General features: G+C 40.4%; 1 protein-coding gene across 1 annotated transcript in view; it reads left to right on the forward strand.

Moving 5' to 3' along the window:
- The first annotated feature begins 1,074 nt into the window (after nucleotides 1-1,074).
- Nucleotides 1,075-16,963, forward strand: part of Mroh8 (maestro heat like repeat family member 8) — a 52,219-nt gene continuing 36,330 nt past the window's right edge. The window contains exons 1-4 of the mRNA XM_050150992.1: nucleotides 1,075-1,208; nucleotides 4,289-4,410; nucleotides 11,458-11,603; nucleotides 15,396-15,518. Of these exons, the coding sequence (XP_050006949.1) occupies nucleotides 1,075-1,208; nucleotides 4,289-4,410; nucleotides 11,458-11,603; nucleotides 15,396-15,518 (525 nt within the window). The remainder of the gene's footprint in view (nucleotides 1,209-4,288; nucleotides 4,411-11,457; nucleotides 11,604-15,395; nucleotides 15,519-16,963) is intronic.

Genomic DNA, 16,963 nt, shown 5'->3' on the forward strand with positions numbered 1-16,963 from the left:
GTACCTTAGGAGTACTTCCTGTTGGAAATGGAGTTTGCTTATTCAGAGAACAAGTAGGATATTTCTTAGGATTTCCTTGGCTTCTTGCCAAAGAAAGAAAATTCTTTCTTTAAACCTTTGCTATCAACATTGGTGTTTCTTATGAAATTCTGAGGCTTTTAATTTTTTTGAAAGATTTATTTATTATATATACAGTGTTTCTGTCTGCATGTATGCTTCCACACCAGATTTCATTACAGATGGTTGTGAGCCACCAGGTTTTTGCTGGGAATTAAACTCAGGACCTCTGGAAGAACAGCCTGTACTCCCAACCTCTGAGCCATCTCTCCAGCCCCAGTAATAACCCTTTCTAAGGCTTGCAGCTTATCACTAGTATATTTTTCTACATTTTTTCTCTTATCAATCAATTTCTCATACTTGGTACAGTTTTCAAACCATTTTTTGAGGATAAAATATGAATTGCCAAATTAATAATAATTATGACTATCCCAGATAAGTTGTTTATCCCTTCATTTATCTTTTCTCTTTGCATCCCATCCATGGTAACAATAAACAGGGTCCTAATTCCCTACATTGAGGTTTGTCCAATTTTTAACATGGGAAAGATCTTTTTTTAAAAAAATATTTATTTATTATGTATACAATATTCTGTCTGTGTGTATGTCTGCAGGCCAGAAGAGAGCACCAGACCTCATTACAAATGGTTGTGAGCCACCATGTGGTTGCTGGGAATTGAACTCAGGACCTTTGGAAGATCAGGCAACGCTTTTAACTTCTGAGCCATCTCTCCAGCCCCAGGAAAGATCTTAATATTGTCCTTTCCTCCCTTCTTTTTCTCTCTCGTTTTAAAAAAATACTTACTTATATTTAATTAAATTATTTATTTATTCATTTAATATTAATATTGTCCCTCTCTCCCTTATTTTTCTTTATCTTTTTAAAAAATACTTATATTTAATTAAATTATTTATTTATTCATTTAATAGCCTAGTTCTCTGTTTTAAAATTCCCAAGTGTCTTACCGGCTCTGACACCAAGGATGGAGTTATGCAAAGGTAGTCAGATGTAGTGACGATGTTCAACCAGCAGGTGGAGCAGGCGCGACACCAAAGCAGCTCAGGCTCAGTACGCTACCAGCAAATGTGTAAGGCAGCCGGACTAGCTTGGCCCTGGTGCCTTGTGCCTCTGAGCAGAATTTGCCTGCGAGGGTAGCGGAGGACACATGAAGAACTAACTGTGAGGAGCCGTGGATTTGTGCCCGGGAAGACAGCAACGGAAAACCCAAGTACGCAGGAAAGCGGGCTAGAAGGAGCTGGAAGATTGGGGAAAGGGCCTCTGCAGTTGCAATTTGGTGTGGTGAAATCACTCCGCCTTTGCGTGGTTTACTATAGCTAAAGCGATTTCTATTACCGTTTATTATAAAATAAAACTCGGGGACAAATATTAAAGATAAAAACCCGAGATAATCGCAAACGACTGGGAAGCACACTGCCACCCTTCGCTTCCCAGCTCAAAAAGACCGGACCCCCTTCCTTTCCACCTCATCCTCTGGGGCCTTTCTTTTTCTTGTCCCGGTCCACCAGGGAACTCCATGATCCACTCCAGCCAGCTGAATGTGAACCCAGCCTCTCTAACCGATGCCTCACCTCACTGAACGTCAGACCACAGCACAGACAAATTCCCGCAGCAGAGATTTACTGTCATGAAGTATTTTAAGTTCAGCAAAATGGCTCAGTGCGTAAAGACACTGACCACCAGTGCTGATCACTTGAGTTTGATCCCTGCAACCCACATGTTGGAGAGAGAGAAGTAACTCCCCCAATTTGTCTCAGGATCCCCCCCACACACACACACAAACACACCATAGCACACAGTCACCCACACATACACCACATATACAAAATAAAGAAATATAAATTTAAAAAGCATATTAGTTTTGTATGACTTTTTTTTCAAATGACTTTTCTTCTTCTCCTCCTCTCCTCCTCCTCCTTTTCCTCCTGCTCCTCCTCCTCCTCCTCCTCTTCCTCCTCCTCCTCTTTCCTTTTTAGAGATGGAGTTTTTCTATATAACCCAGGCTGGCCTCAAGGTCCTGTCTTAGGTTCTCAAGTGTTGGGATTACAGATGTCAGCCACCTTGTTTGGCCCTTTGAGCTTGGTGCTCGTTGTTATGTATAGCTGGACTCGCACGTTTCATTGCTTATATAGTAAGTCCTTCCCTGGATGATCACGCCACGGTTTCTCTGTTCTAGTGATGAACCAACAACTGTCTCAAGGGTTTTTGTTTTGTTTGTTTTCCATAATGACCACTTCCATGAAGATTCGTATGTATTTTCCTGAACACATGTGTAAGTTTTACCAGAATGCATCCCTAAATGTAAAATAGTGAGTCATAGAGTATGTGTCTGTGTGTGTATACAGTTTCAACTTCACTGCATAATGTTTACTTGCTGCCAAAGTAGTGTACCAAATTATACTTCCAAGTGCAATTTATGGGATTTTTTTATTATTTTACTTTTCATTTATTTATTTTATTTATTTATTTGCTTCATGTCTTTGTCAACAGCAACTTGTTTTTGTTGTTTTGAGTCAAAGTTTCTCTGAGTAACAGCCCTGGTTGTCCTGGAACTCACTGTAGACCAGGCTGGCCTTGAACTCACAGAGATCCGCCTGCCTCTGCCTCCCTAGTGCTGCGATTAAATGCGTGCGCCACCACTGCCTGGATCCTTTGGTCTACATTAAGATTCATGCCAATATTAAAATTTTAAGGAATATAAACAGCTTAAAAATGAAAATTTTTCTCAAAAATGCCACTCTATAGATATTTAAGTCCATGTTCATCTCCATTTTACAATATTTGTACATGTTTATTGTATATAGGCATGCATATGGGCACATACACATCACTTTTACAAAAACGTTATTTTAATAAAAACTGAATCACATACCACTGTTTAGCAACTTCCTTGTTTTGTCTTTTTTTGTTCTATTTTGTTTGAGATGAAGGGGTCTCACTTCATAGCCCAAGCCAGCCTGGAACTCATGGCAATCCTCCTGTATCATCCTCCAGAGACCTGGGATTACAGTAGGCATGAGCCAGCACACCTGCAGACAACTTTCTTTTTCATTAATTAACTGTTTATCCTTTGGTAGATGTTTGTTGTGTGTGGGGCGTGGGTGTTCCCCGGTCCATGAAAAGGAGTGGAGAGGCATCTCAAGGATGAGTTTAGCCTTTTCCAGCACCAGGGTGGATTCCTCTCCACCAATGAACCGCCTTTGCTGAGCAAAGGCCCTTTTATTGCTAGCAGTTCACATACTTTAGCAAATCAACTTCGCATTCCAAAGTCTTTAAACCCTCCAGAGGGACAATGCCAAATGCAACTTATCAGTTAAGAATACCATGGTTTTCTGTGTTTTTCATAAGCTAAGTTTTCATAGGCTTTGATCCCCTAGGAAAACTCTCAGATAAGACTTCAAGCAGAAGGGACGGGAGACAGGAGGTAACATTCTCAAAAAAGCAGATCAGAAACTAAAATACCATGGGGTCAAATCCTGCAGCTCTGTGGGAATTTTCCCGTCAGATGTCATTCTGTGTAGTCATTCGCTAAGACTATACTTCCCATATGCAAGCCACTGTTCTAGTCGGATGGACTATATCCATAGCAGCCTGTCTGCAGGGAGCCTTATTTTAGCAGGAGAAATAATTAAATATCGATTATTGTAAATAACTGAATTAGAAGTATGGGGTGTAGCTCATTGGTAGAGTATCTACCTAGAATATACTAGGCTCTGGCTCAATTTCTAGCATTGTAAAAATATATAAATTAACAAACTAATCAATTAATTAGGGTGTAATATAGCCCTAGGGTAGAGCTTAGAATGTATGAAGCCCAAGTTCTTACCCCAGCAAGAATAAATCAATAACTGCATGCTGTACTGAATGTATTATTGGCTACAGAATAAAAAAGACAAATGAAACAAGGGTAAGGGAGATTGGGGCCTGTTGTGGAGGGCTTGTCCTACTGCAGTCTCTTTTCATTCATCCGTCTGTCCGTGTCATCATTCTGGGGGCCGGGATGCATTGTGGACAAGATGCCTAATAGACGTACAGCATATGAGCAAATCCCGTGAAAGAAAAGTAGCTGGCTAGGGTGGGGAGAGGCTGCTCAGTCTAGATTGCTGCTCAGTAGATGGTTTTCTGAGAAGGGGGCCCATGGGCGGGCATTCAACAGAATGCTGACAGAAGCGCTTCTGAGAAACTAACATTTGAATCCCTCTTTGATTCCTAGGGCCAGTGGCACAGAAGAAGTGGTGATCCCTTGTGCTTCTGACAGTGACTCAGGAAGTGTAGACCTGCAGCTGAACAACTTAGAGGACAGCCAGAAAGACACAGCTAATGATGATTTTGCAGGTGAAGGGAAGGATATAGTTTTGTTTTGTTTTTTTAAGTGTGTGGGGAGAAAGATTTGCCTTGTTTTCCATACAAGGAGCTGAACCCAAGACTTGATTCCTCATCTATTGGACACTGTTGTTCCTATAAATTAACAGAAGGACGCCTTCCCTCTGCTGCGTACTTCTGGTGGATAAGATACGCCTTTATAACTTAGCCTTTCTTTGTTCCACGAAAAGGTGAGAGGCTTAGAAGCCTATTTTCCATCATTAGCAAGCTGGCAAGGCCATCAAGTACAGTTAGCCAGACTGAGTGTCTCTGTGCATGGATTGCAAGTTAGACTTTCCACAGATAATACTCAAGGACGGAGGCGCAGATGTATGAACCTAAATCACTAGCTTCTTTTGCCAGGACCAATTGATAACACACAAACTGTGGAACTGGCGAGACTCCCTAAGCATTGATGCTCTGCAAAACCTTCTAACCTCAGTTTGTAGTACAGAATCCTAGACTCAGATAACTGTTTATGTTTAAGTCCTGAAATGTTTGTGAGTAACAGGGAAAAGCAATTAACCAATTAACCAGGTCTGGAGGGAAACAGCTTTATGCCAATTACCATGTGAAAGGCATCACAGAAGGCCAGGACTGCCAAAAATGGCCTGGCCCTTGAATAAAAAGTCACTAGCTTCCAGCCTGTAAATTCTCTCCTTGTTCTCTGAGGCAGCTTGCAGGATATATCTATTTTTAGACTTGGGACGCTTTCAATGCCAGCCTTGAGGAAAGTGCTGATTGCTTTACGACCTGCCGCCTGTGGGTTTCCCTTGGCACTCTGCTGTCCTGTTAGGGCTGCAGGGGGTGGGGGAACAGGACACCTTTAGGCCTTGTTAGTCACCTACTGTCAGTCTATAAAGCTTAATACGCATAAGAAATGTAGAATAGTACACGACTTCTTGATTTCTTCTTTAGACCCCTCAGTAGTTTAGCCTTTCTCTTCTATAACACCTCATAGCAACCTTCTTAAGATAACGCTACAGCCTAGACTCCCTTTTGCAGCTGCCTACTAATCAGTAGCTGACGAGTTTGTTTCGCAGGTGTCCTTTAAGGAATGCACCATGGCCCTGAGAAATTGCCTTGGTAACCTTTTTTACTGCCTTAAATTTGTTGTTGAATGTGTATACACACTGTGTGAACAAAGAGAAGGGGGGCTGCATAACCTGGTCCCTATCTACACCTATTGGAGGTAAGGGACCCACTCCCCACCCCCCACTCTCCCACTCCCCCCACCAAAGCACAGGTTCCACCTATACTGATTGGAGTCCACTCAACAACATAAAGAACAATCTGGCACCACCAGAAACTAATGAACATCCCAACATAGATGAAGCAGAAGAAAAGGACCTTAAGAATAACTTTATGCAGATGATTGAGGCCCCTAAACAGGAAATGAAACATTCCCTTAAAGAAGTGGAGAAAAAGACAAACAAAAAATATTGGAAGAAATCAACAAATCTCTTTAAAAAAAACCAAGAAGGTTTGTCAGCAGTGGCACATACCTTTAATCCCAGCACTTGAGAGGCAGAGGCAGGTGTATCCCTTTGAGTACAAGGCCAGCCTGATCTATAGGGCAAGTTCCAGGACAGACTCCAGTGCTACACGGCGAAACCCTGTCTCAAAAACACAAAACAAAACAAAAACACACACAAGTAAAAGCAATCGAAGAGGTAAAAAAATCGTTCAAGACATGCAAACTAAAATAGAGGCAATAATAAAGAACTAACATATGTTATGATTCAAATGGACTTGACAGATATTTATACAAACACAAAAGAATATACCTTCTCAGCACCTCATTGCTGTGGGAACTTCTTCAGCCAATAGCCTTTAAGATACCAGCTCAGGTGGTCTCTTGTATTATAAATGCAGAAGGCCTCTCTCTCTCTCTCTCTCTCCTGCTGGATTTGGTTCCTGTTTTCCACTCATACACAGAAGACTGATCTGTAAATCTACCCCTAAATAACCTTTTATTCTACTCAATTCTGAGCTAGTGTAGAACTACTCTATCGTGCCCATCTACACCTAATGGAACCTTCTCAAAAACTGACCACATACTTGGTAACAAAGCAAACCTCGACAGACACAAAAAAATTGGAATAATTCCATGTATCTTATCAGATCACTACGGTTTAAAGTTAGAATTCAACAACAACACTAATTGCACAAAGCCCACAAACTCATGAATAGAACAATGCACAACTGCATCACCACTGGGTCAAGGAAGAAATAAATAAATTAAAGACTTCCTAAAATTCGATGAAAATGACTGCACAACATACCCAAACTTGTGGGGCACAATGAAAGCAGTGCAAAGAGGAAACTTTATAGCACTAAATGCTTACATAAAGAAGCTGGAGAAATCCCATACTAGCAAATTAACAGAACACCTGAAAACTCTAGAACAAAAAGTAGCATACTCACCCAGGAGCAGTATATGGCAGGAAATAATCAAATTGAGGGCCAAAAATCAATAAAATAAAAACAAAGAGAACAACAACAAAGGATCAATGAGACACAGAGTTGTTCTTCGAGAAAATCAACAAGATTGAAAAATGTTTATCCAAACTAACCAAAAGACAGAGAAAGAATATCCAAATTAACAAAATCAGAAGTGAAAAAGGGGACATAACAACAGACACTGAAGAAATCCAGAGAATCATCAGGTCATACTTCAAAAGCCTGTACTCCACAAAATTTTGGAAAATTTAAAGGAAATCCACAATTTTCTGGATGAGTATCACATACCAAAATTAAACCAAGACCAGATAAATAAATTAAATTAAATAGACCCTATAACCCATAAGGAAATAGAAACAGTCTTCAAAAGTCTCCCCCCCCCAAAAAAAAAAGCAGCCCAGGGCCAGATGGTTTCAGTGCAGAATTCTACCAGAATTTCAAAGAGCTAATACCAATATTTCTCAAATTGTTCCACACAATAGAAGCAGAAGGAACACTGCCAAACTCTTTGGCATCAGGCTACAGTTACCCTGATATCCAAACCACACAAAGACATAACTAAGAAAGAGAATTACAGACCAATCTCCCTCATGAACATTGTTGCAAAAATACTCAGTAAAATTCTAGCAAACTGAATCCAAGAACATTTCAAAAACATCATCTACCATGATCTGGTGTGGGAAGTTCTATATGTGTGTTGCTTTTATTGGTTAATGAATAAAGAAACTGTCTTGGCCTGTGATAGGGCAGAGTAGAGCTGGTGCAGGGGACTAAGCTGAATGCTGGGAGAAAGAGGGCAGAGTCAAGGAGATGCCATGTAGCCACCAGAGGGGAAAGATGTGAGCTGCCAGTTGGAACCTTGCTGGAAGGCCACAAGCCTCTTGGTAAAATATAAAATAATGGAAATGGGTTAATTCTAGATGTAAGAGATAGCTAGCAATATGCTTAAGATATTGGCCAAACAGTATTGCAAATAATATAGATTCTGAGTGATTATTTCAGGTTTGGGTTGCCGGGAATGAACAAGCAGCTTCCGTCAACAATGATCAATTAGGCTTCATCCCAGAGATTCAGGGATGGTTCAGCATGTGAAAGTCCATCAATTTAATCCACCTTATAAACAAACAGGAAGGAAAAAACCCCACATGATCATTTCATTAGATGCCAAAAAAGTCTTTGACAAAATCCAACACCCCTTCATGATAAAGGTCTTGGAGAGATCAGGGATACAAGGAACATTCCTAAACTTAATAAAGACAATATACAGCAAGCTAACAAGCCAACATCAAATCTAATGGGGAGAACTCCTACAACTGATAAACACCTTCAGTAATGGGGCGGGACATAAGATTAACTAAAAAAAAATCAGTAGCCCTCCTATATAGAGATGACAAATGGGCTGAGAAAGAAATCAGAAAATCATCACCCTTTACAATAACCACAAGAAACATAAAATATCTTGGGGTAACTCTAACCAAACAAGTGAAAGACCTGCATGATAAGAACTTTAAATTTTGAAGAAAGAAATTGAAGAAGACACAAGAAAATTGAAAGATCTCCCATGCTCTTGGGTAAGTATAATTCACATAATAAAAATGGCAATGTTGCCAAAAGCAATCCACAGATTTAATGCAATACCCATCAAAATCCTAGCACGCCAGGCGGTAGTGGCACACGCCTTTAATCCCAGCACTCAGGAGGCAGAGGCAGGCAGATCTCTGTGAGTTTGAGGCCAGCCTGGTCTACAAGAGCTAGTAGAAAAAAAGCTACGGAGAAACCCTGTCTCGAAAAATCAAAAAAAAAAAAAAAATCCTAGCACAATTCTTCATGGGCCTGGAAAGAACAATACTAAATTTCATCTGGAAAGAAAAACTGCAGAAGAGCCAAAACAACCCTATATAGTAAAGGAACATCTGGAGGCATAACCATCCCTGACTTCAAACTCTATTATAGAACTACAGTAATGAAAACAACTTGGTATATCAACAGACAGGTAGACCAATGGAATTGAATCGAAGACACTGATATTAACCCATACACTTATGAACACCCAATTTTTGACAAATAAGTTAAAAATATAAAATGGAAAAAAACATCTTTAACAAATGGTTCTTGTATAACTGGATGTTGACATGTAGCAGAATGCTATAAATAGACCCATATCTATCACCATGCACAAACTCAAGTCCAAATGGATCAAAGACCTCAACAATCCAATCACATTGAACCTCATAGAAGAGAAAGTGTGAAGTACTCTTGAATACATTGGCACAGGAGACCACTTCCTAAATATAACCCCAGCAGCACAGACACTGAGAGAAACAATTAATAAATGGGACCTCCTGAAACCGAGAAGCTTCTGTAAAGCAAAGGACATGGTCAGTAAGACAAAAGAGCAGACTACAGAATGGGAAAAGATCTTCACCAACCCTACATCTGACAGAGATGATCTCCAAAATATTAGAAGAACTCAAGAAACTAGACATCAAACTACCAAATAATCCAGTTAAAAAATGGGGTACAGATCTAAGCAGAGAATACTCAACAGAAGAATCTCAAATGGCCAAAAGACACTTCAGGAAATACTCAAAATCCTTAGCAATGAGAGAAATACAAATCAAAACCACTCTGAGATCCCATCTTATACCCATCAAAATGGCTAAGATCAAAAACACTAATGACAGCTGGAGATAATGTGGAGTAAGGAGAACACTCCTCCATTGCTGGTGGGAGTGAAAACATTTTTGTTTTTGTTTTTTTCTCTGTATAATAGTCCTGGCTGTCCTGGAACTCACTTTGTAGACCAAGCTGTCATCAAACTCTCTGAGATCCTCCTGCCTCTGTCACCCAACTACTGGGATTAAAGGTGTGCAATCCCTGTTGGGAGTGCAAACTTGTTCAGCTGCTGTGGAAATCAGTATGGCAATTTTTTAGAAAATTAAGAATCAGTTGACTTCAAGACCCAGCAATACCACTTTTGGTCATATACACAGAGGAGGCACACTTAAACCACAAGGACATTTGCTCATCTATATTCATAGCAGCATTATTCGTTATAGACAGAACCTGGAAACAATCTAGATGCCCCTCAACTGAAGAATGGATAAATGGTACATTTACACAATGGAGTATTATTCAATGGTTTAAAAAAATGAAATCTTTTAATTTGCAGGCAAATGATTGGAACTAGTAAAAAAACCATTCTGAGTGAGGTAACCCAGAGCCAGAAAGACAGATATAGTATGTACTCACTCACAAGTGATTATCAAACATAAAGCAAAGGATAACCAGCCTACAGTCCACAACCTCAGAGAAACTAGAACCGTCACCCAGAAACAGATGGAAGCCCATGCAGAGATCCACAACTAACCACTAAACTGACCTCCAGGAGTACAATTGAAGAGAGGGAGGAGCTATGATAATATGAACAAGACCATGAGAGGGAAACCCACAGAATCAGCTGACCCCCAGCTAGAGGGTTTCTCTGTGTAGCTTTGGTGCCTGTCCTGGAACTAGCTCTTGTGGACCAGGCTGGCCTGGAACTCAGAGAGATCTGCCTGCCTCTACCTCCCGAGTGCTGGGATTAAAGGCGTGTGCCACCACCGCCCGGCTTGGAGCTCATTTTCTATGGAATAATAACATGCTTAGCCTAGGCACAGGGGTGAGGGGTGGGGTGGGGGTGTTTGTCCTGCCTCAACCAGGTGATAGGACAGACTTAGTTCTTTTCCAAGGGGAGACCTTACCATCTCTGAAGAGCAGATGGGGTTGAAGTGGTGGGAAGGTAGGGGGGAGCAGGAGGAAAAGAGAGAGGGGGAACTGGGATTGATATGTAAATAAATTATANAAGCCTCAAATGGAGTGTGTACGTCATTTTTCTTTAGATAGATTGGAGATTCCTTTAAGACCTCGCTGCTTTGAAGGCATTCTGGCTGCAACCTGATGTAGTTCTGGGAGCTGTTCTGTAGCTCCTCATCAGTATATTTGAGAGACAGCAGCTTCTCTTGATATTTGTGTTGTTTGTTTTTCTCTTTTTTGGTACAGTTGTTGGAAAAGTCAGAGGCAGGCATGTTCCCCTGCAGACACCCCCCCCCCCCCCCCCCCCCCCGTTTCAAGTTGAAAGTTCATTGTAAACATTTAATGTTTTCACCCATTTGGTGCTCTGAATTACGATGCAAGGATTTTTAGAAATTATCTTCCTGATAAAACATGTGGGATCATTGTGACCTAAGAACATACTGGTCTGAAAAACTTCAAATATTTATTCAAATTCAGACTTTTGGAGAAAATTCTAGGAGCACAAGTCAACAGTCGGCAAAGGCATTCAGAGTTAATTTTAAGGTTATCATATTCACCGTTTTGTTACTGCCCAGGCCTAAAGATCCTTATGACTCCAAGGCTCTAAGAACACAGGTTTTGCATCTGAGAAAAAAAGTGAGAGTTGGGTGGGAGTCTTTGCCAAGCAGGCAGGAGAAGCTGTGTGCCCCAGCCAGGGCTTTGCACCACTAAGCACCACCACTTTACACCAGAGGGGTCACCAGCATCTTTCTTTTGTATTAGATCTGAACATCTCTGACATCTCTGGACTCACTCAGGTGCCCCCTCCAGATAGCCTTGGATCCCTGACTTTCCAGGCACCCTTCAATGAGGCCAGTGTTGAGACACTGGTCCAGTCCATCCAGGAGGTTTTACGTGGTGAGCTAAAGGTACGCATGGCAGTCTTGATGAGCAATCCAATGTATTCTTTATAATAAAAAAATTCTGAACATAACTCATTATTATATACATAAATACTTTATTGATTATAAAATGTATTTCCCTTTGTAATTTTTATTTACAAATTATTGAATTTATATATTATTTATATTTATAATAAATAAAATAAAGATTAAGGCTTGCTAAAAGTTAAAGGTTAATCTTCTCTAACCCCACTCCCTTGAGATAACCACTATTACCATATTCTGTCCCTCAAATGAATATAATTAGAGGTGTTCTAGGTGAGTAGCTTTAGATCTGCTCTGGCCAGTTTCCTGGGTATACAATGTTCCATTTTTGAGGAGAGCCAGTCATGCACCCTGTGAGAGTGTAAGAAAACTTACCTGGTGTGAGGGGAGGGAAGGCTCTGAGAATGTTTCCTTTGAGCTCAGAGCTGAAGGATAAAAGGAAAAAGGAAGAGTTAGAATTGGGGAAATGGAATTATGGTAGAAGTAGTCAAAAAGAACACAGCATGCTTGAGGAACTCAAGCCTCACACATTTAACCCATGGTGATAAATGGGGACAGTGGTACAGATAGGTAAATACCTCAGCAGGGGCAGACATTGCTTGACCTTGAAAACTAGAGTGAGACTACTAGGGTCTCTGCCTAGTCCTGGCTGTCCTGGAACTCACTGGATACTCACTGGATAGACTACAGGTCTGCTTGCTTCTGCTTCCCAAGAATTTTTGTCTTTAACTTAAAAACAAACTCTGTGTGTGTGTGTGTGTGTGTGTGTGTATTTGTTTTTTTCAAGATGGGTTTCTCTGTAAAACAGCCTTGGCTGTTCTGGAACTAGCTTTGTAGACAAGACTGGCCTCAAACTCACAGATATCTGACTACGTCAGTGTTGTAGGAGGCTACTAGTTAGTTTCCGTCTGCTCAGTCCCAAAATAATCACACAGAAACCACATTATTTGCAATACTGTTTGGCCAATAGCTAAGCATATTTCTGGCTAACTGTTAAATCCTAAACTAGCCCATCTCCATTAATCTGTGTATCACTACGTGGCTGTGGCTTACTAGGTAAAGTTCTGGCATCTGTCTCCAGCGGGGCTACATGGCTTCTCCCTGACTCTGCCTTCTTTCTCCCAGCATTCAGTTTAGTTTTCCCTGCCTACCTCTATTCTGCACTTCCAGGCCCAAGACAGATTCTTTATTAACCAATAAAAATTTACAGCATAAAGAGGGGAATCCCACATCACCTAAGTCTCCCGAGTGCTGGGATTAAAGGTGTGCACCATCATGCCTGGCTTGTAAGTGCTTTCGTTAGATTCTGCTAAATTGTTTACCCAGCATATAAAGCTGTGGTTCTCACCCTGTGGGTCACGACCCCTCTGAAGATTAAATGTTAAATATTCTGCATATCAGATATTTACATTACAATTCACTACAAATATAAAGTTAACAATAGAATAATCTTATGGTTGGGGGTCATCACAATATGAACTACATTAAAGGGTCACAGCATTAGGAAAGTTGAGAACCACTAATATAAGGCCTATTTGTAGGCTAGAGAGACAGCTCAGCTGTTAAAGGCTAGGTTCACAACCAAAAAGTAAAGTACATTTATATGGGCACAGACGAGTATCAGATGCTAGTTACTTACAACTGTCCAAAATCAGTATAATTTGGTTTGCTTTTAATTTTTACCAGTCAAATTGACAATAAAGTTTACCCACTTGTTTTACCTATGCGTCTTTGTGTGTGGGTGTGTGTACTGGGATGCATGTTGGGTGCACATGCATGTAGAGGCCAGAGGCTTTTGTTCAGGAGTTTTTACTGGGATAGGGTCTCTCCCTGGGATCGGAGGCTCTCTGATTAGGCTAGTCTGGCAGACCACACACTCCTAGCTTTTTATGTGGATGCTGGGGCAGACACTTTACTTTCTCCATTACCACTGAACTTAATATCTCCCATCCTAATGTGGAGTAATTTGCTTGGCCTAGTGTGTGGAATATTCTCTACACCCTACTTAGTGTGAACTCTAAGTTTGTGTTTGCACCAATTAAATAAAATCATCCCTGGGCCAAGAGACCGAGTTAGCAACTAGTTGACAGAAAGTAATTGTAGAGAGTCATAGGGTGACTGTAAGATGATAGAGAGATGCACAGAAAGCAGTAGGGAAGGACTTAGTATAGCATTCTATGTATAATGCTAATGCAATAACAACAAAGCACCAGAAGTCAGCTGGTTGGTCTTCACTTTTGATGTGAAAATTTTTATTTTCAAAATTTGGAGCTATTCTTTGTGTTTACTATCACAAGGTTTTGTAAAAAAAATTTCTTTGTTTAATAAAGAGTTTGGATTGCTTCAGTGAATTAAAACAAAAGAAAGCCCATTTCAGTAATTGTATGAGATTACCTCAGATGCTGTGACAGCTGTGTCTGCACCTAGGAAGGGCTGACAACTCTGCTTCATGACTAAAAGGACAGTCCAACTCTTAAAATACATGCAGTTCTAGCAAGAAATGTAGAGAAGGCAGGAGGCATACAACCCCAGAAGCAAGAAAACACATCAAGGAAGTTAATTGACCATAGCTGTGACTGCCTCAGGTCAAGGCAAGACATGATTTGATGAGGTCAACTAGATCAGATTGGGAAGGGCCTTGATCTCCTTGGGTGCTATTGAACAACTGTAGATTAGGAGTTACCTGATCAATTAACATTTGAGAAAATAAATGTACAGGGTCAAAAAAGAAAAAAACAAAAAAAAAAAAATGAGAGCAAGAAATCCAGGATGGAGCACTGTTGTAATTCCAGCACTCAGGGCAGGTGGATGTCATAAAATGACTCCTTGCTCTCTAGGGAATTGTGTGAATTTATACCATCTGTTCCTAGGGGAAAGACTGGAAGAAATGTTCATCTGTACTTTCCTCTTTGTGCTTTATTTCAGAATTTCTACAATAAGTAGTTATTACTTCTCTGATCAGAAAAACAAAATGTCAATATGAAAAGATATTATCCAAATCAGAACTTGCATTTTTAAAGGAAGCCTTAAGAACTTGAAATGGTGTAGACAGAAGTTTCTGTCCCATCTGGTTCCATAGTCATTCAGTCCCAAAAAACACACACAGAGACTTTTGTTAGTTATAAACTGTTTGGCCTATTAGTGCAGGCTTATTATTAACTAGCTCTTATAACTTAAATTAACCTCAAATTCTTGTCTGTGTTTAGCCACATGGCTTGGTACCATTTCTCAGTGCAGCATTCTCATCTCGCTTTCTCTGTATCTGGGTGGTGATTGCATCTAGCCTTTTCCCAGAATTCTCTTAGTCTGGTTGCCCTGCTTATGCTTCCTGCCTGGCTACTGGCCAATCTGCATTTTATTAAACCAATACAAGTGACAAATCTTTACAGTATACAAAAGCATTATCCCACAGCAAAATGGTGACTCTTTAATGGCATTAGAAGAACTGGAGGTATCAGATTCAGGGTCATTTTTAGGAATCTTAATCTGGTAACATGATAGAGGGTAGGTGGACAGTGTGGTAAAGCCTGAAGGTGGGGAGAGCCTAGAGCACTTAGTGCTGCAACAGAGGGTGTGCTGTGGTCCCCAGCAAATTTTGTGGATAAAGAAGTGCATTGGATCCTCCTGTACTTTGTGCATTCCTTATAGTTAAGAGACTGATCCTGGATTGAATAAAATGCTTAAAAACATCCAAAAAACTTTGTAAAAACATTGTACATTTATCAAATAAGATAATGTATAATTGTATTTTTTATCATTTCCCCACAAATTCAGGGTGAACCTGAAAAGTTGAAGTTTCTAAGATCTTTGTCTGCTCTGAGCCAAACTTTAAATTATGATGAAACTACAGAATCTTTTGTTCACCGCCACGTGGCAGAAATAGTGCATCTCCTAAGTGTAAGTACTGTGGGTTTGGCAGAGATTCCTGTGGTAATTCAGATTCATCTAAATCTGCTTTTATTGTGTATTTGTAAGCATTTCTGACCAGGAGTGCTTTTTTTTTTTAAATGCTAAGCGGGCATGGCTATAACCAATTCTGTAGCCCTACCCATTTGTTTCACCCTGTCCAACATGGCGGAGGTAAGTTCACCACCTCTGCGAGCCATGCACACCATCCCAGTTCCAGGGACACAGCAGGTCTATGTTTGCCATTAAGCAATTTGTAACAGGCTGCTCACAGACCCCATTTAAATGCAGGAACTCCCAAAAGAGCCAGAGTTTGTTCTGCTAGCATGAACTAGGAGGCTGGATCTTAAAGAAACCATGCAATGTTTTGCTGCTAACACTTAGTCAGGAAGACTTCTCTTAAAGGACCCATGCCTCTGCTTCCAGCTAGCAAGCAGAGTCTATCTGAAAAAAAAAAAAGTGGTTACCAAGAAGCTGTACTTAACTGTTTTTTTCATGTCTAGAATTTATTCCTAAGCTCTCTCAGTTTTTATGTGAATGTAGTTGCCCCATGTTGGTGTGCTATTTGTAAACAGTGGCTGCTCATTCATTTCCTGGTTGCCCATATCTGAATAATAATACAGAAATTATATTAATTAGAATACTGTTTGGCCAATAGCTCAGGCATATTTCTAGCTAACTCTTACATCTTAAATTAACCCATTTCTATTAATCTGTGTAGTGTCACAAGGTTATGGCCTACCAGTTAGGTTCTGACTGGTGAATGGTGTCTTTCTCTTTTGGCAGTTACATGGCATCTCCTCAACTCTGCCTACTTTCTCTCTGTATCTCTGTTCGGATTTCCTACTAAGCCATGGACTGAAACAGCTTCTTTAATAACCAATGTTAATAAAAACATATTCAAAGCATACAGAGGGAATCCCACATCACAAATCCATTCTCTGCAAGCAGATATACTAACTGGCCCATATCTGGTGTCTATCAAAATAGGGGCTAAGAAGGGGCTTTGTCTACAAAAGTTTAAGATAGCTAGTATCTATGAGAAAATTACATGGGTAGTTGAATTTCCTTAGTTACAGCAGCCGTGTGTACAAAGGTTAAAAGAGCATTCTTCCAACACCAAGAGGACAGGTGCACAGCAGAAGAAGCAGTTCTGTGACAACTTATGAGGAGGAAAAGGCTGGAGTTGTTGCAGAGAAAGAACTTGAGGGCATTGATAACTTTTCTTGACCCACATTAATGCATGGCTGTATAACTCAGGGTTTCAATTGGTGTCAGAGAACACTATGACAAAACGCAACTTGGGGAGGAAAGGGCTTATTTCATTTATACCTCCAGATAACTGTCCATCACTGAGGAAAGTCATGCCAAGATCATGGGGGAGTGCTGCTTATGGCTTGTTCTTTGTGGTTTGCTCGGCCTGCTTTGATAGGACA

This window comes from Alexandromys fortis, unplaced genomic scaffold, assembly GCF_014885135.2.
Source record: "Alexandromys fortis isolate MF-2015 unplaced genomic scaffold, M_Fortis_MF-2015_v1.1 scaffold_27, whole genome shotgun sequence".
Taxonomy (NCBI): Eukaryota; Metazoa; Chordata; class Mammalia; order Rodentia; family Cricetidae; genus Alexandromys; species Alexandromys fortis.